Source organism: Aedes aegypti, chromosome 1 (genome assembly GCF_002204515.2).
Source record: "Aedes aegypti strain LVP_AGWG chromosome 1, AaegL5.0 Primary Assembly, whole genome shotgun sequence".
In the NCBI taxonomy this organism is placed as follows: domain Eukaryota; kingdom Metazoa; phylum Arthropoda; class Insecta; order Diptera; family Culicidae; genus Aedes; species Aedes aegypti.
In genome coordinates, this window is record NC_035107.1 from 85,987,854 (window position 1) to 86,013,519 (window position 25,666).

Below are 25,666 nucleotides of genomic sequence, written 5' to 3' on the forward strand. Positions count from 1 at the left end.
GGCGGCTAATCACCGACTCTTTCGCTCCAAACAGACTTTTGAGTTTGGCAACTGTCTGTGCGAAGCTAAACTCCTTCGGAAATTTAGGCAAGATATAGCTTACATACCTCTTATGCTCAGATAAACCCAATTTGCGCATAAGTAGGCGAACTTTCGCCTCATCGTCCAGCCTCGCAGCATCCTTTTCGAAGAGGTCATCGTAGCGAGAGTACCACGCCGCGAAAGTGGCATTACTTTCGGCCTCGTACCGGAATTCCTTGATATTACTGGCCAAGGAGTCAAGGATTTGTTCCGGATTGGGTGGCACTTGAACATTTATTGACGACGCGACGCTACTTAGGAACTGCTGCTGCTGCGCAATAATTTGCCCCATAAGCTGTTGGTGCTGCTGCTGACTCTGGGTCATCGATTGCTGCATCATATGCATAATTTGCATGAGCATATCGGTACTTACTTGGGCTTGCGGTGTTTGGTGGGATTGGAAGGTTGAGAACTGCTGTTGTGGAGCTGAAGAAACCGGAACGAATGGCTGCTGCTGCTGCTGGTGTGTAGTCACAACGGGGACGAAAATTTGCTGCTGCTGCTGCTGGTGAGCCGCCGGCGCGGGGATAATCGGCTGGTTTAATTGCTGCCGATTTATCACTCCCGGGGGGTCAACACCATTTTGCCCGTTTCGATCACTATCACCGTCAGCCATCGCACTCCACTTTCTTTTCTTCCGCGCGGGTGACGAAATGTTGGGTGAGTTTTTATCGACGGAAAAACTACCCTCACTCGCGAATTCTCGTCGCCACTTTTGTACCGTGGAAATACCCCGATGGTTGTTCTTTAAACTCGTCCCTACATCAGGGAATTAAACGCGCACGTAACAATTTAAAACATACTTTATTACGACACGATAAAAGGTACGAAACGATACGGAACGTAAACAAACTAACTGAAGTACACAGATACAATACGATGACAACCACATTAAAATCATTCAATGATGCGCTTCTCCAGCATCACACATAGACAGTTATGCTGCCTAGTGCGAGCCCAGCGGCGTGCGAAGAACTGCATAGTACACCGCGATAGGATTGTCCTCAACAAAGAGTAAAGCCACACAAGGCGCATGCGGAATGTAGGTGATGGAATAATACCCTTTGTAGAGAAGAAGTCATCACTCCTAGATGCTGCTGAAAATGCAATAACATGTAATGATTCGTTTAGTTTGATGTACACTGAGTAGCAATTGTGGATTGTGGAATAAATGTACTTCTCTTGATTACCTGCGTGAAGCCAATCGTTTCCCTCTAAGCTTTTTTTTATTGATGGCCTTTATACTTTTCGTTAGTGCACTAAATTTCAACCTCCAAAAAACAGAATAAGAATTTTCTAGAGATTGGATGTGGTTCCAATCCCTCTAATGGGCAAACAACTTTTCAAACCTATAGTAAAATTGTATGTGTTGTTCACACGTATGTTGTACTGTCTAGCCAAGTCAAGTCAAGGGATGGTAATAAATTCATAAAACCGTAAGAATTACGGCAAACGGATGGAAAATCAAGAAAATTACTGCAAATAGTATTTAAGGTGACTACTGTTGTGTCCCAACACACACACAGCAAACGAGCGAAAAACAAGGAACTGAAAACGAAAAGGCACGAAATAAAGACAAACATACGAGTCTCAACGGACTTAGTCGGGGTTTTTCTGTTCAAATCTTCGAAAGTAACCCATAAGCTATGATTCAACAAACTATTATAATTTATTTATTTATCAATTTCATCAACTTAGGTTTACTTATCTGTGATGCCCATAATTCAATTAAGAAACGTCCATAAATCACGTCACGCAAAATTTCACACACATGGAAACATCGAAAATTGTGTATGGGTCGTCACGTTTCGATGAGCTCCGCCCTGTACAACAAGCGTGACGTAATTTAAAAATGACCCTTAATTGCAAATTCATTTTTAATTCATCGGATTCTTAGGAAATACCGATATGTAGCTGATCTTCTGTTGCTTCTCCGATGCTGGCACAAACTTATTTCCAATGGTGATCTCCTTTGGGATCTTTTTCTCCACGACCTTGTTCAAATTGTTCTTCATTTCTACAGTGTTCAGCAAATTTTTGAACGTAAGCGAATGCTTATCCTTTACTACTTTCTTTTTTCCTACATCCATCGGCTCAACCTGCACCAGCTTGCCCTTCTGATCCTTACGGCGGTAATACAACACTTCCCCAGCCAAAGTTACCATTGCCAGGGCTAGTCCCACAAGAGTCGCTATGAACACTCCACCCAAGCTTTCCAGTGTTATTCCTTCGCTGTCGTCCGTATTGGGACAAATTCCGCGTACCGAATTGTTCCAAAACTTTGCCGTCAGCGATTCGAAGTAGCGTTCCTTTTGCAGTTCCAGAATGTAATAACTCAACTCGTCTTGCAGATGACTTCCCTGTTGAACTGCGATCGCATACGGCTGTTCACCGAAAACTTCCCCAACTTCCGTGAGATTACAGTTGCGTGATATTTCGTACTTGATCTCCGCTGAATCGTGAACGAATGCAAAATCCGCTTCTAGACCCTCGTTGACTCGTTGGAATCCAACTTCAGCCGACTGGACTGGATTCGCTGACTCTATGGCAGCCAAGATATTGGTATACTGTTCCTTGATCGGGTAATCCCAAACGCGATACTGCGTCTGGTCGTTTCCACTCGAAAGCGTCAGATTACGCCACATTCGGTACAGTACGTCTTCGGCGTTCTTCATGTTCTTGAAGTAATCATGCGTGTCGGAGTCCTTCACAACTGTGTATTTGATGCGACTTTGACGGGACAGCTGCTCCAAGGATTGTACCGGAGTCTGCATACGTTCAACGGTAAGAAACGCAGCCAGGTTCGCGGTAAATGTAGCCAACATTAGTACGACGAACAACCAGTATGCCGCCACCAGGGTACGTCCGGAAAGTGCCTTTGGGGCTTCTCCACCGCCTTGTGGAGTGAATGAAGTTAAGGCAAACCAGAAGCTTTCCTTGAGAGTGAAGTCTCTGAAACAGAATTAAAGGTTAAAGTCTTCACTGAATCCTGAGAGGGTTCTGATAAGAATCCTGAGAGGATTCTAATGAAAATTCTGACAGGATTCTAATGAAAATCCTGAGAGGATTCTGAAAAAAATCCTTAGAGAATGCTGAGAGGATTCTAATGAGAATCCTCAGAGGATTCTGATGAGAATCCTCTAAAGAAGCTCATCAGAATCTTTAGAGGATTCTGATGAGCATCCTGAAGGATTTCGATGAGAATGCTGAGGGGATTCTGATGAGAATGCTGAGAGGATTCTGATGAGAGTCCTGAGAGGATTCTGATGAGGATCCTAAGAGGATTCTGACGAGTATCTTTAGAGCAGTGTGATGAGATTCCTGAGAGGATTCTGATGAGAATCCTGGGAGGATTCTAATGAGAATCTTGAGAGGATTCTAATGATAATCCTGAGAGGATTCTAATGAGATTCGTGAGAAGATTCTGATGAGAATCTTGAGAGGATTCTGATGAGAATCCTGAGAGGATTCTGATGAGAATCCTGAGAGGATTCTGATGAGAATCCTGAGAGGATTCTGATGAGAATCTTGAGAAGATTCTGATGAGAATCTTGAGAAGATTCTGATGAGAATCTTGAGAAGATTCTGATGAGAATCCTGAGAGGATTCTGATGAGAATTCTAAGAGGATTCTGATGAGAATCCTGAGAAGATTCTGATGAGAATCCTCTCAAGATTCTAGTTTGATGCCTCTCAGAATTCTAACTGAAGTGCACTAATAATTCTCATTACAATTTATCAGAATCAGATTTTTTATCAGAATCCCCCTAGGAATTCATCAGAATTCTTTCAGGATGTTAATCAATATCCCCTGGAAGAAAGCGTTAAAATTTTGAAAATGACCTATGGGGTCAAAAATATAAGAAAAAGAGTGCAAAAAAGTCTTAGACGGATTATTACCATTTAATTGAAACAAATTACCTGCAATCATAGGGATAAGCTTGTTTGTTGTTCTTAGCGCTATATGGTGAAAATTTATCCAATAGCCACAGCATTACGGCCGTTGCCACGATCGCCAGCAATATGCTCAGCCAAACTTCCAATCGCAGAACGGTCATGAACTTGAATAAAGACGTTTCCCGTATAGGCTTCCTCATCACAATCAAGATACCTGTCTGCTCGAAATACGGAGCCACAAAGTCTACCACTTCTTCCCTTTCAGCGGTCATCTTTATAGCGGCCATCGCAAAATCTATTTCACCAACCACCAAATCGCCGATCAAGCCATTCCAATTTCCTGAACGATCCCTCATACCGAAGGTACCCTTCTGGGGCGACACCAGATCGTAGTCGAAGTTCATCACCGTGGACAACTGATGCAGGAAATCTATGCAGTATCCCTCCCAAATTGGTTCCCCGACATAGTTGAGCATTATCTCATTGGTAAGTGGGTCGCGTTTCCTGTAGGCCCAAGGGATTGACTGGAAAGTAAAGATCGATATCACAGAATGGAACGTATCGTCAAATCTTAAAACCAACCTCGGTAGTTCCAACGCGAAAGTACCGCTTGGTCGGTTTGATCTTCTGACCCACGAACGGTACCACATCACCCTTCTCGATCGTCCCAAGGTGTATTGCAGCAGACCCGTTATCGTCGACAGATGTCCAAATCGAAACGTTCAAATTGTATCGTAACATTCGACTGCCGTCAGGCATCCAGAACCGAGAATCCGACCGGAGATCCATCATTATGTCGTATCCATTGTTGGAACCATTCGTTGATTCAATCCCGCTGCAATCCTGTTGGGTTACCAATGGAAGCTGACCCAATTGGATTTTCTGCAGCACACTGGTTACCACATTTCCCAGATGAGCTTCCCACGGTTTGAATCCACTAGGACAAGCGCAATCTCCTTCCAAGTTCATCAGCATACAGCAGGTACTGTTATCCAACATAAGTCGACTCATGGTCTGATACATTTCATGGTATTCAAACGCTTCAGTATTGGGCTCCAAGAACATCAAATTCCACTTTTCCGTTTTCATGACCAATCCATGGGCGAGTGCCCTCTTGAACAGAGCATTCATATCAGCCGTCTTGGCGATGATCGTGTAAAACGACGGATAAGGCCGGACAGCTTTAATCCGTGCAATAGACGTATCACTGAGACAGTCGAATATTATCGTTCGCAACTGCGACTCGGTGATGAGAAAGTAGATTGCCGAATCGGCTGCCTCTGTGGAGTCAAAGATGTGGACCACGTCGTTGGCGCCACGTGCTCGTAGATAGTTTTCCATCACCTTGAGAAAGGTCTGCGACGACACGTCGGCGTGAATGTACGGGACATTGAAGTTGTTTGCGGCGGTCATGATGCGATTGCTGTCGGTCCAAGTGAAGTCCACAATAACGCTGACTCCTCGATTCAATGCTGAGCATACTGTTAAAAGTTTAAAATAGTAAATAATTCTATACATAAATTTGATAATATGTGGAATATTACGTTCGGCATTGTCAGTGAAAACCACGTGCTCTCGATTGTAGACAATGTAGTAGTCGAATACCGATACGCCATTTTGTCCGCCCAAGAAGGAACGAATAGCATGCGATGTAAGTGCAGGTACTTCCGGTTGTTCACGTTCATGAACAACGACTGCAGAGAAAAGATTCGAATGAATACCGTCAAACGGGGTGACTTGCAACACTTCAACAATTCATCGCTTTATTTCACAATAATTCTCGCACCGACATTTTTGCAAACCTCTTCTAGTGTCTTCTACGCGATTATTCATGATTTTCCTAAGACAGGACACCAAAAAATATATAAGATTGCTATTTAAGAGCTTTTCTTAAATAAGCCTCAAGGTAACATCAATTTTAGGCATTTATTCGGTCGTTTTTTTTTTCCTTCAAATGTTAGATAAGCTTTGATGCCTACATCTTCAAGAAATAAGATAAATTTTAGGAATCATACGTTTTGAAAGAAGCAACTACATGTTGGAATCTAAATTTTGATTCATTGGAAAAGAGTAACGTGGTTTGCCCTCCGAAATTTGCTTATAACTTTTAGCTTAATTTGATTGTATAATTTAAGTACATTGAGCTCATGATTCTGTATATTTATTGATTTGCATACGAAACGCGTAATAATGCAGATCTTTTGAAGATTTGGCTGACAATGATTAAAAAAAAGCCGAAAATAGAGCAAGTTCGTCTATTTCAATAAGCTCCCGTACAAATGAGCAGAACGGGGACTATAGGAGGTTTATTTGTTAGATGTTTGATTCGAGCTGCACATAGTGTTAATCTTTTGCACTTGAAATTTAAGGTGAAGATGAATCGAAGCCATACCTCAAATTTTCAAGAGCACAAATCTGGAGAACCAAACACCCGTTTAAGCTGAAAACTTAATCGATTGGTCACTAGCTGGTGGGACCAATCGATTGAATTTTTAGCTCAAACAGGTGATTCATCTTAACCTTAAACAAATGATACTTAGGGTGTTCCTGTAAAAACACAATTTGGTAAATATACTTTCATGGCTGCCAATAAGTCAAATTTTGCAGAGACTTTGAGGCTAAACAATGTAGGATTGTAGTGTATATTTGAATGCATTGTCCATGGTTTTGTGCTTCAAAATTTAAAAAAGAAAAATATATTTTATAATTAAAAAAAATATATATATATTTTAGTTAAAATTTGAGGGAGGGGGCGAAATTATACTTTGCCCCTTTGTGAAATTATTGGGGTGGAGGGTCAAAAAGTGCTTCGGCCTACACCCCCAAAATCGACGCCAATGCTTGTTACCCTTCTGGATCAGCATAATTTTTATTCTAAATTGGCGAAATACAGTCGACGTACATGCACTATGACTCGATCAATTTTTCAGACCCTTCAAATGTCCGTACATTGTGCTTTCCATAAGTCGATATTTCTATAACTCGATATCTGCACTAGTCGATGTCACGTGAAATGCAAATTTCTCTCCATAACTCTATATCTATTTTAAAATCCTTCATATTCAGGGAAACATGAACCAATTCTTGTTTGGAGGTGAATAAATACTATGTTCCTTCCATTTTGGGACTGTATATCGTTTACATTGAGATTGAAATAAAATTCTTTTACAAATGTCTTCTAGGAAAATCGTTAAAAAAATTCTACAGCTAGGTATGATGTTCCGCTCAAGAAAAGTAAAGATTTCTACGCAAGAAATGGTCAAGAAATTTCCTACAGTGAGCTCCAGTTGAATTGACATTAATTTTCAACAGCGTACTGTGGGCATTTCTTGCAAGAAATTTCCCACGCATCGGGATCTTTTCTGTTGAAGTGTATACTTCCCATAAGCCTAGGGAATAAAAACAACATATAATAAAGCTGATAATAATTCAATAGTGGTACCCATAGGACAACTCTTGAATTATTCAAAGCATTATTGTGCATCGCAATCGTAACATTACAAGATTTTTACAAGAATTATCAAGTTTTATCCAGAAATTTCATTAATGACAACTCCAAGCTTTTCCCAAGAAATACCATCACAGATGTTTCCAAGTATTCCTTCCAGAATGCCTTCAAGAATTCATCCATTTCTTATGTTTTCATTCATATCCTATATTTTCCTGCATTTCTCCTGGCACACCCCGAAAAATATAGATTAATCTCCATAAATCGATACAGTGTTCTAGAACAATAGTGTTTTCATTGCTACCTCGTTGGTCACTTCCCAAGTAACCATGGTATTACATACGTATAATCGTAATTACCCTTAAAATCCCGAGACGAACCTTGAATGGCCACAATTTAGAGACTAGTAGATCAATTAATTTGAAATAAATTTCTAAGCAAATTCACAATAACGCAATAACAATGGTCTTACAGTCTTACAGTCCTAGATTGAGACACCCCTCCCCCTTTACTAGGTAACGGAATAAGCGGGCCCTTTCCCACTTCAAATCAACTTTAATTGAACATGCATAGTCATGCTTTATATACACCGTTTATATGCATAAATTGCAGCTTGAGCAGCATGGTTACTTGGGCAGTATCTCGATATACTGGAAAGATAAAGGTTCGTGTCTAATGGTGACATCTAATTGAGGAATAATCCGAAGGATGGCACTACAGTCGTAATATATTTATATTAAGAATCTTTATATTGAGTTTTTGAACCATATTTAAAGTTGGTTTTTATGGCTTCCCTAATAGTGTCTTGCTGCATTGATTTTGTGGTTTATATTTCGACATGTCCGTTTTTTTTATTTGAGTTAAGGATAGTTGACTGTAGTTTGATTGCACAATTAATTTATTGTCAAGTTCTAGGCAATTTTTGCCTAACGAATCTTGCTGTTATAAGGTTTTGAAGTTTACATTCATTTTTTCATTTATTTAGTTAACATCTACACAGATAACACTGAATCAACAATTTCACGCCACAATACTCGGTTCGTGGCCGCATCTCTCCATCCTCGGTTCTGCCCCACGCTCGCCAAATCGATACGCACTTGATCCGCCCACCTAGCTCGCTGCGCTCCACGCCTTCTTGTACCAACCGGATCCAAAGCGAACACCATCTTTGCAGGATTGCTGTCCGGCATTGGTTGGTTTGACTTTATTAACGAGATTTTTAGCCCTGGGCTAGTTCATCTCGGGACCAACGGCTTTACTTCCCTTCCGAAGGAAGTCGTCACTATAACTTTTTACGTCATAAGTGACTATGTCGGGGATGGGATTCGATCCCAGGTCCAGCGCGTCCGGCATTCTTGCAACATGCCCTGGCCATCGTATCTTTCCAGCTTTGGCCACCTTCTGGATACTGGGTTCGCCGAAGAGTTGGGCGAGCTCGTGGTTCATCCTTCGCCGCCACACACCGTTCTCTCGCACACCGCCGAAGATCGTCCTAAGCACCCGACGTTCGAAGACTCCAAGTGCTTGCAGGTCCTCCTCGAGCATCGTCCACGTTTCATGCCCGTAGAGGACTACCGGCCTTATGAGCGTTTTGTACATGGTACATTTGGTGCGGGCGTGAATCTTTTTTGACCGCAGCTTCTTCTGGAGGCCATAGTAGGCCCGACTTCCACTGATGATGCGTCTCCGTATTTCACGGCTAACGTTATTGTCAGCAAGGTAGACGAACTCGTCGACCACCTCGAACGTATCCCCGTCTATCGTAACACTGCTACCTAGGCGAGTCCTGTCGCGCTCGGCCCCACCAGCTAGCATGTACTTTGTCTTGGCCGCATTCACCACCAGTCCAACTTTTGCTGCCTCGCGTTTCAGGCGGGTGTACAGGTCTGCCACCTTTTCAAATGTTCGGCCGACGATGTCCATATCATCCGCGAAGCAAACAAATTGACTGGATCTCGTGAAAATCGTACCCCGACTGTTAAGTCCGGCTCTCCGCATAACACCTTCTAGCGCAATATTGAATAACAGGCACGAAAGTCCATCACCTTGTCGTAGTCCCCGATGGGATCCAAACGAACTGGAGTGTTTGCCTGAAACCTTCACACAATTTTGCACACTTCCATCGTCGCTCTTATCAGTCTCGTGAGCTTCCCGGGAAAGCTGTTCTCGTCCATGATTTTCCATAGCTCTACGCGGTCGATACTGTCGTATGCCGCTAAAATCGATGAAAAGGTGATGCGTTGGGACCTGGTATTCACGACATTTTTGGAGGATTTGCCGTACAGTAAAGATCTGGTCCGTTGTCGATCGGCCGTCAACGAAGCCGGCTTGATAACTTCCCACGAACTCGTTTACTACGGGTGACAGACGACGGAAGATGATCTGAGATAATACTTTGTATTCCGCATTTAGAATGGTGATCGCTCAAAAGTTCTCACAATCTAACTTGTCGCTTTTCTTGTCGATGGGGCAGATTACCCCTTCCTTCCACTCCTCCGGTAGCAGTTCTGTTTCCCAGATTGTGCCTATCAGCCGGTGCAGACAAATGGCCAGCCTTTCCGGACCCATCTTTATGAGTTCAGCTCCGATACCATCCTTACCAGCAGCTTTATTGTTCTTGAGCTGGTGAATGGCATCCTTAACCTCACTCAAAGTGGGGGCTGGTTGGTTTCCATCTTCCGCAGTACTGATGAAGGCATTTCCTCCGTTGTCCCGTCCTTCATTGCCTGTGCTCTCAGCACCATTCAGGTGCTCGTCGAAGTGCTGCTTCCACCTTTCGATCACCTCACGCTCGTCCGTCAGAATGCTCCCATTTTTATCCCTGCACATCTCGGCTCGCAGCACGAAGCCGCTGCGGGATGCGTTGAGCTTCTGATAGAACCTACGCGTTTCCTGAGACCGGCACAGCTGTTCCATCTCCTCGCACTCCGTCTCCTCCGGGCGGCGCTTTTTCTCCCGAAAGAGGCGGGTCTGCTGTTGCCGTTTCCGTTTATAGCGTTCCACGTTCTGCCGGGTCCCTTGCTGCAGCATGACCGCCCGCGCTGCATTCTTTTCCTTCAAAACCTCCTGGCACTCCTCGTTGAACCAATCGTTCCGTCGACTCCGTCCCACGTACCCGACGTTGCTCTCAGCTGCATCGTTGATGGCTGCTTTTACTGTTCTCCAGCAGTCCTCAAGAGGGGCTTCGTCCAGCTCACCCTTTTCCGGTAATGCAGCCTCGAGCTGCTGCGCGTATGCCGCTGCGACATCCGGTTGCTTGAGCCGCTCTAGGTCATACCGGGGCGGCCGTCGGTACCGTACGTTGTTAACGACGGAGAGTTTTGGGCGCAGTTTGACCATCACCAGATAGTGGTCAGAGTCGATGTTAGCGCCACGATAGGTCCTGACGTCGATAATGTCGGAGAAGTGCCGACCATCAATCAGAACATGGTCGATTTGCGATTCTGTCTGCTGTGGTGATCTCCAGGTGTATCGGTATGGAAGGCTGTGCTGGAAGTAGGTGCTACGAATGGCCATATTCTTGGAGGCGGCAAAATCAATTAGTCGTAGGCCGTTTTCGTTCGTCAGCCGGTGGGCGCTGAACTTTCCAATCGTCGGTCTAAATTCCTCCTCCTGGCCAACCTGAGCGTTTAGATCTCCTATGATGATTTTGACGTCGTGGCTTGGGCAGCTGTCGTACTCGCGTTCGAGCTGCGCGTAAAAAGCGTCTTTATCATCATCAGTGCTTCCGGAGGGAGGGCTGTGCACGTTTATTATGCTGAAGTTGAAGAACCGGCCTTTGATCCTCAACTTGCACATTTTCTCATTGATCGTCCACCACCCGATCACGCGCCTCTGCATATCACCCATCACTATAAAAGCTGTTCCCAGCTCATGTGTATTGCCGCAGCTCTGGTAGATGGTATGGTTACCTCTAAACGTTCGCACCATTGATCCCTTCCAACACACTTCCCGGGTAGAGGTGAATAACAAAATAATGGTAAAATAAGAACAAATTTTGCAATCCTATCTAGTTTAACTATTATTATGTTATTAATATAAGACATTAATATCTCATCAATAGCAAAACATACAATCATAGCAAAATTTGTCATTGGTATGTTATACTTGAAAGTCATGTAATAACTAGTCAATAACAAAATATACTATCATAGTAAAATTTGTTATTTGTGCAAAAATACTAAAATAACATGAAATATCTAAAGAATATTAAACATCGTCATCACAGTAAAATATGTCATAATTTTGATATTTGAAATTTTATTTAAATAATTCATGAAAACAAACTAACATCATATTTTGCCATAATAGCTCATTTTACTATTCGTATGACATTCATTGAAGATTTAGAAAGCAAATGTTTTTTGCAAGAAAGTAAAAAGTTTATTTTTCAATTATGCTAAATTTAGATATTGAAGTCAAGGAACTATTCCCGGGTAGAGGTGAATAACAAAATAATGCTAAAATAAGAACAAATTTTGCAATCATATCTAGTTTAACCGTTATTATGTTATTAATATATGACATAAATATCTCATCAATAGCAAAACATACAATCATAGCAAAATTTGTAATTGATATGTTATACTTGGAGTTCATGTAACAACTAATCAATAACAAAATATACTATCATGGTAAAATTTGTTATTTGTTCAAAAATACTAAAAAACATCAAATATCTAAAGAATAACAAACATCGCCATCACAGTAAAATATGTCATTATTTTGATATTTGAAAACTTTATTGAAATAATTCATGAGAACAAACCAACATCAAATTTTGCCATAATAGCTCATTTTACAATTCGTATGATATTCATTGAAGATTTAAAAAGCAAATATTTTTTGCAGGAGAGCAAAAATTTTATTTTTTTAATCGTGCTAAATTTAGATATTAAATTCGAAGAATTAAAATTACCATTATTTTGATCTACTCGTGAATAGCTTATTTAGTTATTATTTTGTTATCAATATCTAAATAATAACATATTTTGTTATTTACGGTTGCCTATATTTTTGCTATTATTTTGTTATTACAATGGCAAAATATGATATTATTTAGTTTTTATGCCATATAAACTTAGTTATTATTTTTGTTATTTTATCTCTTATTTCAAACAAACAAAGAACAAATTTTGCTATTCAAACATTCTATTTTAATGGTAAGTTTTGTTATTATTTTGCAATTCTCCTCTACCCGGGAATTGATCTACTCAAGAATAGCTTATTTAGTTATTATTTTGTTATCAATATCTAAATAATAACATATTTTGTTATTTACGGTTGCCTATATTTTTGCTATTATTTTGTTATTACAATGGCAAAATATGATATTATTTAGCTTTTATGCCATACAAACTTAGTTATTATTTTTGCTATTTTATCTCTTATTTCAAACAAACAAAGAACAAATTTTGCTATCCAAACATTCTATTTTAATGGTAAGTTTTGTTATTCTTTTGCAATTCTCCTCTACCCGGGTTCCTGCAACGCTACGATGCCGAATTCACGGTCCTTCAGCACGTCGGCGAGTATGCGTGTGCTCCCGATGAGCTTCCAATCGCTAGTCCCTCTACGTCGCTGTGGTCTTCGCCGATTGTCCCGGTTCGTATTCTCTCGTTGATTATTCGTTGCTTAATTTTTTACGGCTGGCTTGCAGGGCCTGACACCAACCCCCTAGATTTCCGGAGGACCATTCCCCCTAAATGTTCGGAGGACCATAGTGCGCAGTTTAGCTTAGAGTCCTTCTCTGGCACTCGGACGATGATCAGCCGCCCCTGACATGGGAACAGACGCTGTTGTGAGCCGCTCCTAACATGGAGTACAGACGCTCAAGGTTTGCAGAAGCAAAAGCAAACCCCCCCTCAGCATACGACCAAAGTTCCCACCGGGGGTTGGTCACCCGATCTTCCCTAAGGTTACTCGTACCCCCGGCCAGTACCGCGAGGAGGTAGGGATAGGAGTTGCTGGGCAAGAGGCTAAGGACCGCACAAAGGGGTCTATTTTATTCCTTCAGGTACGCGAGGTACCAATGGTACGCCATGCCCAGCCATTTACCAAGTTTACATGTACACGACGAAACACGTGTCAAATGTACAAAATGAAATTGAAACTGCGAAAAGAAACCACGTGCTCCGGTGAGTATGTTCGTCATAAAATCAGTTTCTACCGTGCGCGGAAATAGGAACACTTGTAGTAATAAACGCAATTAAATAATTGTTTATAAAAATTTTCCAAATTAAATCCACTTTCATTTTCCGTTGATTGCATATACTTTGAACTACAATGTGACATAAAAATATTATGGATTGACTCAATAGTTATTTTTAATAAACATTAGAACACATGACTTACGATCCGATTGGCAGGGCATGTTGCAAGAATGCCGGACAACAACCCTGCAAATATGGCGTTCGCTTCGGATCCGGTTGGTACAAGAAGGCGTGGAGCGCAGCGAGCTAGGTGGGCGGATCAAGTGCGTATCGATTTGGCGAGCGTGGGGCAGAACCGAGGATGGAGAGATGCGGCCACGAACCGAGTATTGTGGCGTGAAATTGTTGATTCAGTGTTATCTGTCTAGATGTTAACTAAATAAATGAGCACATGACTTGTCTTAATTGAAAGGAATATGGTGCACTGATGGTATCTCTCAACGAAAGTTTGGATAATGAATGAATGAATTTTCTTTATTAGAGAGACTTTCAGCCCTTGGCTGGTTCGTCTCTTAGAAGTTTGGATAAATCTTTAGATGCATTGTATTGCATTAAGGATCTCATGAGATTTTTGTTCGGAAAGAGGGAGTAATGTCTAACATATTTTGAGTATGTTTCAAGACAAGAGTTGGATAAGTTTTGGAAAACATTCTTTCAAATTGATTCTTGGAAAATAAAAATCAAAGTAGAATCAAGCAATATTCTTGATATGATCCCTAGATTTATTCCGGTTGTAATCTCTGAAGGAATTCAAGAGGAAATGTTCGAAGATATATGTTGAGGAATCTCTGGACGAATCAATATTGGAATGTTTAGACAAATATTTTGTAAAACTCTTCTAAACGTCCTGGAAAAATCATTATTCATCATTATCATTATTAACTTCTTATAAAAGACCCCTGCCAAGTTTTCTGGAATATCTCATACAGTAATTTGTTGAGCTATTAAAACAAAGGTCTAGTTGTGCTTTAAAAGCGTGAATAATGAATACCTTAGGTTTTTTTTTCTCTCTAAGAGCCTATTCTCTTGGAGGTTTACGTGGATGAATTCTTGGAGAAAACTCTACAGGCATACCGATATAAAATGATGTTGGTCCACAAACGTCGATTTTGTGTATTTTTTTAGTGTACTGGAAGTATCGATTGTTTGAGCATCATCGATCTCTGCATTCCGAATTCCTATTCATATTCCATTGAGAAATAGGTACCTCCCATAATTTGGCAATTGCAGACACAGTAACTCTCTCTCGCGACATTTCGTATCTCGATATCGAGTTAGAAAACCATAGACCATAGTAAAAGTTGGTTTTCATGGCTACATCCATGATCCCTTGTATCACAGTTGCGCTGGTTTTGTGTTCTATAACTCGACTCCTCCATAACTCGATTATCCTTTCAATATCGAGTTATGGAGAGTCGACTGTATTTTCTTTTCCGGGGATACCTAAGGAATATCAGCCTTTTGTGCAGATATTCCCCCATAGATGCGGTTAACAGCTTGTCCTGAAATTACGGCAAGACTGCCTATAAATATTTTGTAGATCCGAACGGCCCTTGTTTTTGTTAAAGTTTCAAAATTGCATCAATATCCTTATTACAGAATTGATATCACCAAAAAATTAATTCAAATTTTAACTTTAAACAGAAACTCATCATCAGTCATTCAACAAATGTTATGGAACAACTTAAGGCTCAAGAATCCATCATTCAATCATCAGCAATCATCAAAAATGAAAACCCAGTTTTTTCGTTCAAATTTAAAGATATCCTCATGAAAATCTATCACTCCATTCCAGATAGCAAGTGCAATGCAATGATAGATTTTTATAAACATTGCTTAAGTTTTGAGCAAAAAAACTGGTTTTGAAAATTTGTCAAACGATGATGGTTATTTTCCTCTTAAAAACGAAAGACTTCAGAAACAAACGAAATATTATACAGATTTGAAATTTATCACCTATTCCAATCACCAGATTTCCATTTTCGTCGAAAACTGCAGAACTATTTTGCGCAGCAATTCCACTGTATCCAATGCTTAACTCCAATATTAACCACTGAACCACTATTCGCCACATTATACTGCTAGCCTATCGACTCCAGATATCCGATTTACAAAGAACACTGAATTGACTTCCACTCGTGCTCCGTATATTTAAATCAGTCGGGTCATGGAGACTTTGTCATTCATGCGAATGGTACTTAATAAAGGGACAGGCATCGCGCTTCATGCATTTTAGAGGAACGGAAAAAAAAATCGATGGATGTATCTTGCCGCCAATAAACAAGCGAACTGAAATCACGTCCAAATTATAATCGCGTAATCAGTGTCCATCAATGAAATTATCGTCCTGAGCATCGGGGCTCGTTTGCATTTTTGATTCGACGAGGTTCTGCCATGCACATTCTGGGACTAAACACGCGCCGTGGGATTGAATTCGACACAGGGATACTTTTTCGAAGAACAAATTGCTCGAGCTTTGCTTTTTCTGGTTTATTTGTCTTTATTTGTAACACATGCTTCTATTGTTAGACAGCTATTTCGTGACGATATCCTATCGAAGTTTGAATATAATGTCTTATCACACAGTTGTATAATGTGTTATTTTCTATTATGCGAAAACTTAAAAATATGACTTTAAACAAACTGTTGTTTTACTTATAATAGAGTCTAAATGGTCTAGCACTACACTTATGTAACTTTTTTTGCACTTCTTGTTGAAGCGAGATGAATATTCATTACCACTTGCTTTAGTGAGTGTGATTCAGCGCAGCTGTTGAATAGGGTGTAAGTACAATATAAAGGAACGGAAAAAACGATGCAACTTACAACATGACTTTTTAAACAATCTGACCTCTACCGTTAAATTCGTCATTTTGGAATGGTTACAAACTTCCTAACACAGCGCATGCAATCATCTGCAACAAATCAGCGGTGGGTGGTTAACGTTTTTTTTAGATATCGAGAATTTTCTGCTTTCTGTCCAATAGTTCAGCCTCTTTGCCAATTTCGATAATATTGTTGGTCTTTTCTGTTATCAGTTCGGCCGTTGCTATTGGCCGACTAGGTGCCGGGGTTCCGTCGCTTTGACTTTGATCGCTATCGCTGTAGCTGCTGTTCTCCGGATCCGGATCGTCATCACAGTCACTCGACTCGGAGCATTGATCACCGTTGTTATTATTGTTGCTTTGAGCATTGCCAGATTGTGCGCTCGGTGACTGATCGGCTGATGGAGCCGTCGCCGGAACCGCAGCCGTAATCGATGTCCACCAGGTGGAGAATGCCCCTTTAGCGGTACTGATGGCTCCACCCACCGCTCGACTAGTAGTGTTCACCGCTTGGTTCAGCTTGCGGCCACTTTCGCTGTTCTGCATGGTTCTGGAATGTTACAAAAACGTATTAGACAAATCTACTGTTTGATTAAGCTGCTTATTGATAACTTACTGTGCGATGCGTAGCTTCATATCGGCCACCGAGAGGGTTCCTGCGAACGGATGTCCGACAACGAGAGCTTCAAAGGCAGGATTCGTTTCGCCACCGCTACGCTCCAACCAGTCCTGGTAGCATTGAGTTCCTTTGAGGGCACTCATGAAATGCACATTGAAATGTTCCAGTTCTTTGCTGCCTTCTGAAATTTTCGAAGTAAGGGCATTATAATACTGGCTCAGAAAGTAGGGAAAGGTGAATTGGTAATTTCGTTCCTAGATTACAAATAAAGATAGATAAATCAGGGTCGGATTTAAATTTATGAATACTCGAGCAAGCTAAAGCATGACGTTCAAAATTTCTCTAGGAAATTCTTTAAGATTCCCTAGAAGAATCATTCAAATAATTTACTTTGCGAATTCATTCAATAAAAACCTCACATTTTTTAAATATTCATTTGAAACATTTTCAGGCGTTTCCTCAAGGATTATTTTAAGAATATTGCCAGTATTTATCTTTGTTCCTCTGCTCATGCGTTCAAATCCCCAATAAATTCAATAAGTACAGTTCTTTTCAAGGACCTTATTAATATTTATTCAAAGATTACCTTCAAAGACTTGGATTTTCCAGAAATACTGAAAGGCACTCGAAAACACTTCACAAATTTCACCTGACATTTCAACAGCTTCCCTGAAATTTCTTGAGATTCTATTCATAAACTTCTTCATCAAGTGCTTCAGAAGTTGCCTCAGATTTCACTGCAGCGGTCCATCCAAAAAAAATCCAGATATTATCAATATTATTATTTTCTTTGTCAAAGCAGCTTTTCGTCCTTAGTGAGTTGGTCATTATTTACCAGGACATACTATAGTGAGTTATTTTGGTATTTCCCAAAAGTATCATGTAGCAAATCTCACAGAATTTTGTTCACATATCAAAAATTTCTCTACTTGTTTTAATTTTTTTTTTTAATTTAGGGCCAGACGATTAAGGTCTACTTAAACGAGTTTGGCCCGTTTGGCATGATGCAGGGCTGGTAGCAAGTCACTTTTTAGTGACTTGGTCACTTTTTTCGACCTGGTCACTAAAAAGTCACTATTTCCATCAAAAAGTCACTAAAGTCACTTTTTTCAGGAAAATGGTCACTAAAGTCACTTTTTTCTTGATCTGATGCCAATGACAAGTTAGGCTTCAATATCTTTTCAAAATCAAACAGAAAGAAGATTATTTATTCAAGAAAAATAGAGACTCCCGACTAAGTTTCTGGAAGAATTCAAGTGAATATTCTGTAAACATTTCCCATGGAAAATGTCAACATTTCCTATAATAATTTTTAGAGTAGATTTTGGCAAAACTTAGAAAGTATCTTTGGGATAATTTTTTTGTCCGAAATATTTTATTAAATTTTGGCGAAAACCAGGACCAATATCTGTTTTGAGTAATCTACAGCTACAGGGTGTCCGCAAATTATCCGTACAAACTTTGAAGACATGGCTCTATCCAACCAAGCATATTAAATTCAATATTCTTGCATGGTTTTAACCATTGGCTAATTATATTCTTAAGAAGTAGGTTTGACACATTTCCGATTTCAAATATTTGTAAAATCAAGATAAATATGTTGAGGTATCTTAAACGGAGCTGTTTTTCGAGTTTCATGACGGAAGAGAAATATCCGTAGAACTCACTGGATTTGAACCGTATAATTTTCTATTTGCAGTCTAACTTGAAGCCACTAAACTGTAGGTTACTTCAAATAATAATTGGACATTTGGATTTATCGCATTTAGATTTTAGGGATAACACATCTCTAGTATGACTAGCGGCGCTCAGGAAAAACGTCGAAAAAAATAAATTTGATTATCTCAGTAACAAGCAATCAATTCAAAATTATTTAAAGTTGTATGTTGTGTAAGCGCATAGATGTATTATGAAAGGTACATGGACATTGATTCTTCATTGTTTTCAATGCGAGATCATCTTTCCCCATATTTTGCTGTTCGGATAATTTACGGACACCCTGTATAGAACAAATCTTGAACCCGCTTTCTCAAATAACATCATCAAAACTCCTCCGGAAGAAAAGCCAGTAGTACAAATAAACAATACATTTTTCCATTGATTAACCCTTGAACGTGTTTAATTACAAGACTTTCATCAACTATTTATGTAGAAAAAACACGTTTCTTTAACGAGTGTTTGTACATTGTTTGACGATAGTTAATTATTAATAGTGATATCAGTGACTATTCCCTAACGTCAAATATACCTGTTTATAAATTTCAGCGATTTCTATCGTTTACTGTTTGCTTTATAATCTAAGCAAAATTAGTCATTTCAGGATCGTAGATTAGATAAAAAGTGAAGTTACGAGTCGCCACTGAGTAATATGATTATTTCCAATAACAGTCATCTTATTCGGTTTGTCTCGTATTCGTCAATAATCAATTGTGTTCTGGAGTTATTGTTTATTTGCAAGAAATAGTTTAATTTAACAGAAATTCTGCCACAGATTAGCAGTTTCGTCAACAACCAAAAATTTTCCCTCGATTTATTCACCAGATTTGTTGAGAAATGCTTCAAGTAATTCGTTTTGCATCGCTACTTCAAAATCTTCAATTTTTTTTTGCCAGTAAGTTCCTTATGAACATGATTTTTGCTAAAATTATACCAGAGTCTATGTATTTTTTTTCATCATTATTAAACTAACATTCGTTTCGTAAAAAATGATAAGTCAAGTGAAATCACAAATGCGTCATCTTTTAAGAATTATTTGTAATTATTGCAGTTCTCTACATTATAAATTCGCCTCATATGTAGATTGGTTAACCCTTTGTCTGTGTTTGGGGCCAATATGACCCCAGAGTACATTGACGGGGCTGTAACTTTTTTGTCAGTGAACCGATTTGTGAAATTTTTTCATACGTTGGTGAATTTCCGTGAGTTTTTTTATACGCGATAGGATTTTTCATCAATTATCTTGAAAAATAGAGCATTGAAAATTTTCATGAAAATAGTACGTTGTCTGTGTTTTGGAAAGCAAATTTAAATTAATTTTACTTAAAAAAATGAAAATTCAAAAGGGGGCTGGTTCATTGCGGGGAGGAGTTATTGTGAAAAATGTTTAAAAACAACGAATTTTTGAAACTTTGGACGCTAATATCTCAGAAGAAGTTCTATATAAAATTATACATTCTTCGGTGCAGATTTGCAATAGGCAAAGGGCTATTATATTATGCATTGATCAGTTGGGAATTTCACCACATGATGGCGCTAGCTAAAAAACATGGTTTTCTGATTCCCCTAAGCGACTATGGCGTTCTAAAGATCTTACGATGGTTCTAAATTCTGATGATTTGTAATATTGATGTCTTTGGCAAAGTTGCTCATTAGTCTAAAGGCTATACACTATATGTTTGCTTTGTTGAACATTCTGGGGATCCCAAAACACAGACAACGTAGCTTTTTTCGCACATAGAGAAGGTTAGTTTACACATAAAACGTATTTTCATTTCAAGTCATTTTTGTGACTTATACTTGTAGTTTTCAAGATCACTTTTTGGTCACTATTTAGTCACTTTTTTGATCATTTTGGTCACTAAAGTCACTATTATTTTACTGTCTGACTGCTACCAGCCCTGCATGATGCCAAATGGAATAATGCCGTTTGGCATACAGTCGTTTGGCATAGCAGCCGTTTGGTATACTTGTGAAAAACATTGAATTTGATCTAATTCCTTCCATTTAGCAAAGGGTTCTTGCGAGTGTACATTCCGCCGTCAGTTAGTGATAGAACATGCTTCTAATCCTCATTTTTTTAAGGAAATCAATATCCAATAAAGCTTTTTTGGAATTGCATCATGCATGACTTCCGGGCCATTATTTCTGGGATATTATAAGGGCATTTTTTTTTACAAAAAATGTGTCCAGCGCCAAAGATATGCTATGTTATTTGTAAAAGAAGGTACATGATATTTCATGACGCGTCTTATTGTCCCAGATATTAATGTACCACAGCACATTCTTCCTTTTCAAATTATGCTAAACAATGATTGGGCCAAAGGACTATTATGCCAAACGACTCAAACATTTTTATTTTGGTAAAAATTGGTCCTTATATTTGACCATATTGCTGCAACTTCCAACTGTCAAAAGTTTTGATAAGTGAAAAATAGTTCTCCAAATAACACGTAAAACATTGATGATTTATCTTCGGTCAAAAATGTTCCGGGGTATCCAAATAAAAAGATGAAATTTACTAAAGAAAACCGTTATTACAAGCATTGGATCTTGAACTTTTGTTGATATTTATCTTCCACTAATTTAACTTTCAAGCTGTTATTTAAATAAATAACTTTAAACAAATTTCTGGGATTTCACTAAAAACAATATTCATTTGCATTTGGTAATATTGCTGTTTGCATTTGAGATGCAAATCTTGACCAAACATTCTCCAAATGCGGTAACACAAAACAATCAAAGGACACCTAGCAACGATTATATAAATCACCGCCACCCTAGCAAGAAAAAACTATCTTTGACATCGCATTTCTTGTGAAAATTCTTACCGCGTTTGGTGTTCCCGCATTTGATATTTGCATTTCAAACGCACACAGCAATATGGCTCAATAGTTTTGTGCAAATCAGATACCGTATACTTAAAACTTAATGTGGTATAGCTTACAACTAAATGTGATTTTATATTCTCACACTTTTCCTCAATTTAACATAGAGCTCACCTAGCCCTAAGGGTGCAAACTAATAAATATACTTGTTTTAATTAATTATGATTCGTGGTTTACGGCTAACCAGCCGAGTGAAAGTTTAACAATTAACTACCGAAAAACTAAACATTAGATATATTTTGCATTTGGATTAAATGGACAAATTGATGTGAAGTTTGCGAAAAAGTTACACGTCTTCTCGGTGAGAATCGAACTCACGACTCCCTGTTCTCTAGATAGGACGCGTTACCCCAACGCCATTAGAGGACTCATGGACGCAGAAGTTAACCTGAATTCGATTTCAGCTCAATAATCACGTGGTCCTTCTTTCACAAAGCGCACCTCTTTCGGAAGAATTAGAAAAATAGAAAGATTAAGGGCCCTATTTTGTAAGTCGAGTCGACCAAAAACGATTCGACTGGAGTCACTGTCGACCAAAAATTTCACTCGACTCGGCTCTGTCACTCGAGTTTCTCGACAGTTGTCACTCTAAGTGACTGGTATACTATGGGAGCCGACGGGAGACATCTTAAGTATGCATGCTTACTTTGATCGACAATGACTACAGATGAGTCACATGAATCCGTTTGATTTACAAAATAGACCCCTAAATAGAAAGCGTTGTGTTTGGATGGGCATCCTAGGCCAGTAGCGAAAATGGCACGGAAATAATTATGCGCGAGGACGAAAGACCTTCGCCTTCAGATCTCCAAAAAATAGAAAAGGACTCCAAGAAGACGACTGAAAAACAACAAATCCGCTAGAGTGGACCAGCTACCGAGCGAGCTGCTAAAATACGGTGGTGATGCAATGGCAATAGCGTTGCCCTGGGCTATTTCCAAGATTTGGGAGAACAAAGTATTACCGGAGGAGTGGATGGAAGGTTTCATCTATAAAAAGGGCGACAAGTTGGATTGCGCCAATTATCGTGCGATCACAATTTTGAGCACTGCCTACAAGCTGAGGGGTGCAGTGTCGAGCATGGGCAGGCAATTAGTCCAATGCATCAGCTGAAGCAGATAGTTTCTGACCGTATGTTAGTTAGAAAAATATTTCATAAAAGTTCTGAAAAGCTTACGCATTAATAAGATCGAATAAACGTGTTGAAAGTTGTAGAAAGTTAATAGTTTTTGCGACACATTTAGTGTAAAGCATTTTTAGCGTGACGAATAAATTTCCGAGGCATACTCGGATCATTTTAATGAAAATTTAAGCTTGACAGCAGCAGCAGGCTGCTTGTTCATATCCAGTTTACACCCCCCAGCCTACAAGGCACTCTTCCAAATTATGCCACTATCTATCATCAAATTGTTAGAGAATTCGTTAGGCAATATCAGACAGAATTTATGGACGAACGAGCTGCAACGAACCAGATATTCGCCACCCGCCAGATGTTGCAGAAATGCCGCGAATACAGTGTGCCCACACATCTTTGTTAATCTACTTTGGACTCCGCAGAACTCATAGATTGAGTAAAAGTCGCCATCGCACGAAGTTAACCATCTACAAGACGCTGATTAGACCGGTACTCTTCTATGGGCACAAAACTTGGACCCTACGTGCAGAGGAACAACGCACCCTTGGTGTTTTCGAACGGAAGGTGTTGTAGATGAAAGACATGGAGAAGGCGGATGAACCATGACTTGCACCAGCTGCTGGGAAAACTAACCATCATCCACCTCGCAAAAAAAAATGGAAGGTTGTTTGGGCTGGGCATGTCATTAGAATGTCCGATAAAAATCCGGTGAAAATGATTTTCGATAATAATCAGACCGGCACAAGACGACGTGGTGCGTAGCGAGCAAGATGGGTCGACCAAATTGAGGACGATATGCGGACCCTTTGCAAAATGCGTGGCTGACGACGGGCAGCCATACAACCAACAAATATCATAAAAGTTATTAAAAACGTCACATATCCTTTGATTAATTGAACTCATATCCATGTTATATGCATCCATTGAAATGTATGTGAAAAATACATAATACTCATCAAAATACTCTGTCACATTCATTGGTCAATAATATAAATTGAATATGAACAGAAGCCATGTATGTTATCCGATAATGATTATGTGATGTGCAGATGTGAAAATTTTGTTTTCTTGTACATCATTTTATTAAGATGGCGTTCTTGATTAGTTTTTGGGGATCCTCGAAAGAATAATTATAATCTTTTTAGTGTTTTTGTACAAATTTTATGATTAACAGTAGAAAAATGTAAGTTTAATGTATATATTCAAAATAATCAAATGTTTTAAATAATTTAAAATTTGCAGAAGGAACATCATCAGATAATCTCAGTCTTCTACAAGATAATGGATCATGGGAGAAAGAAGCAGAGTTGGAATCGGTACACGACACACAACAATATTTTGTTGATAATATATGGAAGTCGAGCTCATCGGACAATAGACGAAGCGATATTTCAAGTTCAAATAATATTTAATGATGCATTGAGCTATCACACAATGAAATTATATAGAGCATATTGTTACTTTCGATTAATGCCTCTGGAGCCGGCCTTCTGATACCCATCTTCGTTATCATTTGCAAAAAGATGAATGAACGCAGATAATGTATTGAATAAATAATTTAAAAAGGAAATTTTATGTTTCGTCTATTTCAGTAAAATAAAACCCTGAATGTAAACTATACCCCTTTAAAATTCATTAAACGATCATATAAAAGACGCAAAGAAAATTAATAAGTTTCATCTGAATTTTGCATGGGATTCATTAACAAAATCCAATATCTCACATATGTATTTCTAATCAATGGTATGTGTTTTGTCTGATGAATCTGATCATAATCAAATAGCGAATATTCATGTCGTAAACTGATGAACGTTATGTGAAAAACCACATGAAAAAAAAACTATATGTGTTTGCAGATAAATCTGACATGAAAACTTGGCTCAGTGTAGACCGAGTCAAATGGAGACGGCTCCTAAGTACAGCAGAGGCCACCCAAGCCTTGGCCTGAAAAAAAGGTAAGTAACTCAAAACAATTGAAATAATTTTCATATTTGATAAAAGCTTTGCTACAAATTATCTACAGAAACTTTGTTTATAACGAGGTATATGGCCAAACAAGTATAAATGAATTTGTTTATGCAGCAAAAAGATCAATTTCAAATCATCTAATCTTATATGAAAAGGTTCTTTGTACTTTTGACAATATTTACGTTGTGATGTTGATTTTCAGTTGAAATGTCTTTAATGCTTACGGTTTTACTTCCGGTAGGTGTTTGTATTAGATATCCTTAAGTAAACTCGGATAAAACTCCTGAATACTCCTTCAAGGAGCTCTTGAAGCAAACTTGAGGCATCTTGGGGGATTAAAATAATTATTAGAAAATTCTCTATTAAAAACCTGCATGACATCCGCAAGGATTTTTTGGAGGAATCCCTATAAATTTTTACGACTTCTTTCATAGAAATTTGTGTAGGAATAATTTCAAGAATCAATTGAATAATTGGATATTACCCCGAAAGGCAAAAAACCACAAGGCGGAATTATCAGAAGGCAGTATTCCATAAGGCGAAAAAGACCGAATGGCTGAATTACCAGAAGGCGGAGAGTACCGAAAGGCTAACTCAAAATCCATTCTTCCCTTCCTAGACCCCATTATGCCACCAGCTTATAAAGGAAGTCAAAATCGCGATCCAAGGCCGTTTACAGCACTTTTCAAGGGGAGCATGCAGGATTCCAGTAGGGCGTACGTGGCTTTGAATTAATTATAAACTTTTCTGTGACCCCTTTACACTCACGTCTTATTATATACAATTTCTCTTTCAAATTCACCATCTTATTATATTCAAATTCCTTCTCAAATTGCTTTTAAAACCATTATGCCCTTGTCCCCTAGACATCATTATGA

The 25,666-nt window shown here is 39.2% G+C and overlaps 3 protein-coding genes across 3 annotated transcripts in view; 1 reads left to right on the forward strand and 2 right to left on the reverse strand.

Moving 5' to 3' along the window:
- LOC5576594 (protein Mo25) overlaps positions 1 to 1,430 on the forward strand; it is a 54,760-nt gene extending 53,330 nt beyond the window's left edge. Inside the window, exon 8 of the transcript XR_002499814.1 lies at positions 1,095 to 1,430. The gene's annotated coding sequence lies outside the window, so the exon portion shown is untranslated. The remainder of the gene's footprint in view (positions 1 to 1,094) is intronic.
- LOC5576592 (glutamate receptor ionotropic, NMDA 3A) lies at positions 1,228 to 15,786 on the reverse strand. The gene is made up of 5 exons (XM_001656123.2): positions 15,594 to 15,786; positions 5,522 to 5,671; positions 4,560 to 5,458; positions 4,002 to 4,501; positions 1,228 to 3,033 (listed from the first exon to the last, which is right to left on the reverse strand). Exons 1-5 carry the CDS (start codon positions 15,709 to 15,711, stop codon positions 1,959 to 1,961), a joined length of 2,742 nt encoding a protein of 913 aa, XP_001656173.1. The 5' UTR covers positions 15,712 to 15,786; the 3' UTR covers positions 1,228 to 1,958.
- A 326-nt stretch (positions 15,787 to 16,112) lies between these two features.
- Positions 16,113 to 25,666, reverse strand: part of LOC5576603 (late secretory pathway protein AVL9 homolog) — a 35,779-nt gene continuing 26,225 nt past the window's right edge. Inside the window, exons 5-6 of the mRNA XM_021841646.1 lie at positions 17,079 to 17,262; positions 16,113 to 17,012 (exon numbers count right to left, since the gene is read on the reverse strand). Of these exons, the coding sequence (XP_021697338.1) occupies positions 16,589 to 17,012; positions 17,079 to 17,262 (608 nt within the window). The 3' untranslated portion in view covers positions 16,113 to 16,588. The remainder of the gene's footprint in view (positions 17,013 to 17,078; positions 17,263 to 25,666) is intronic.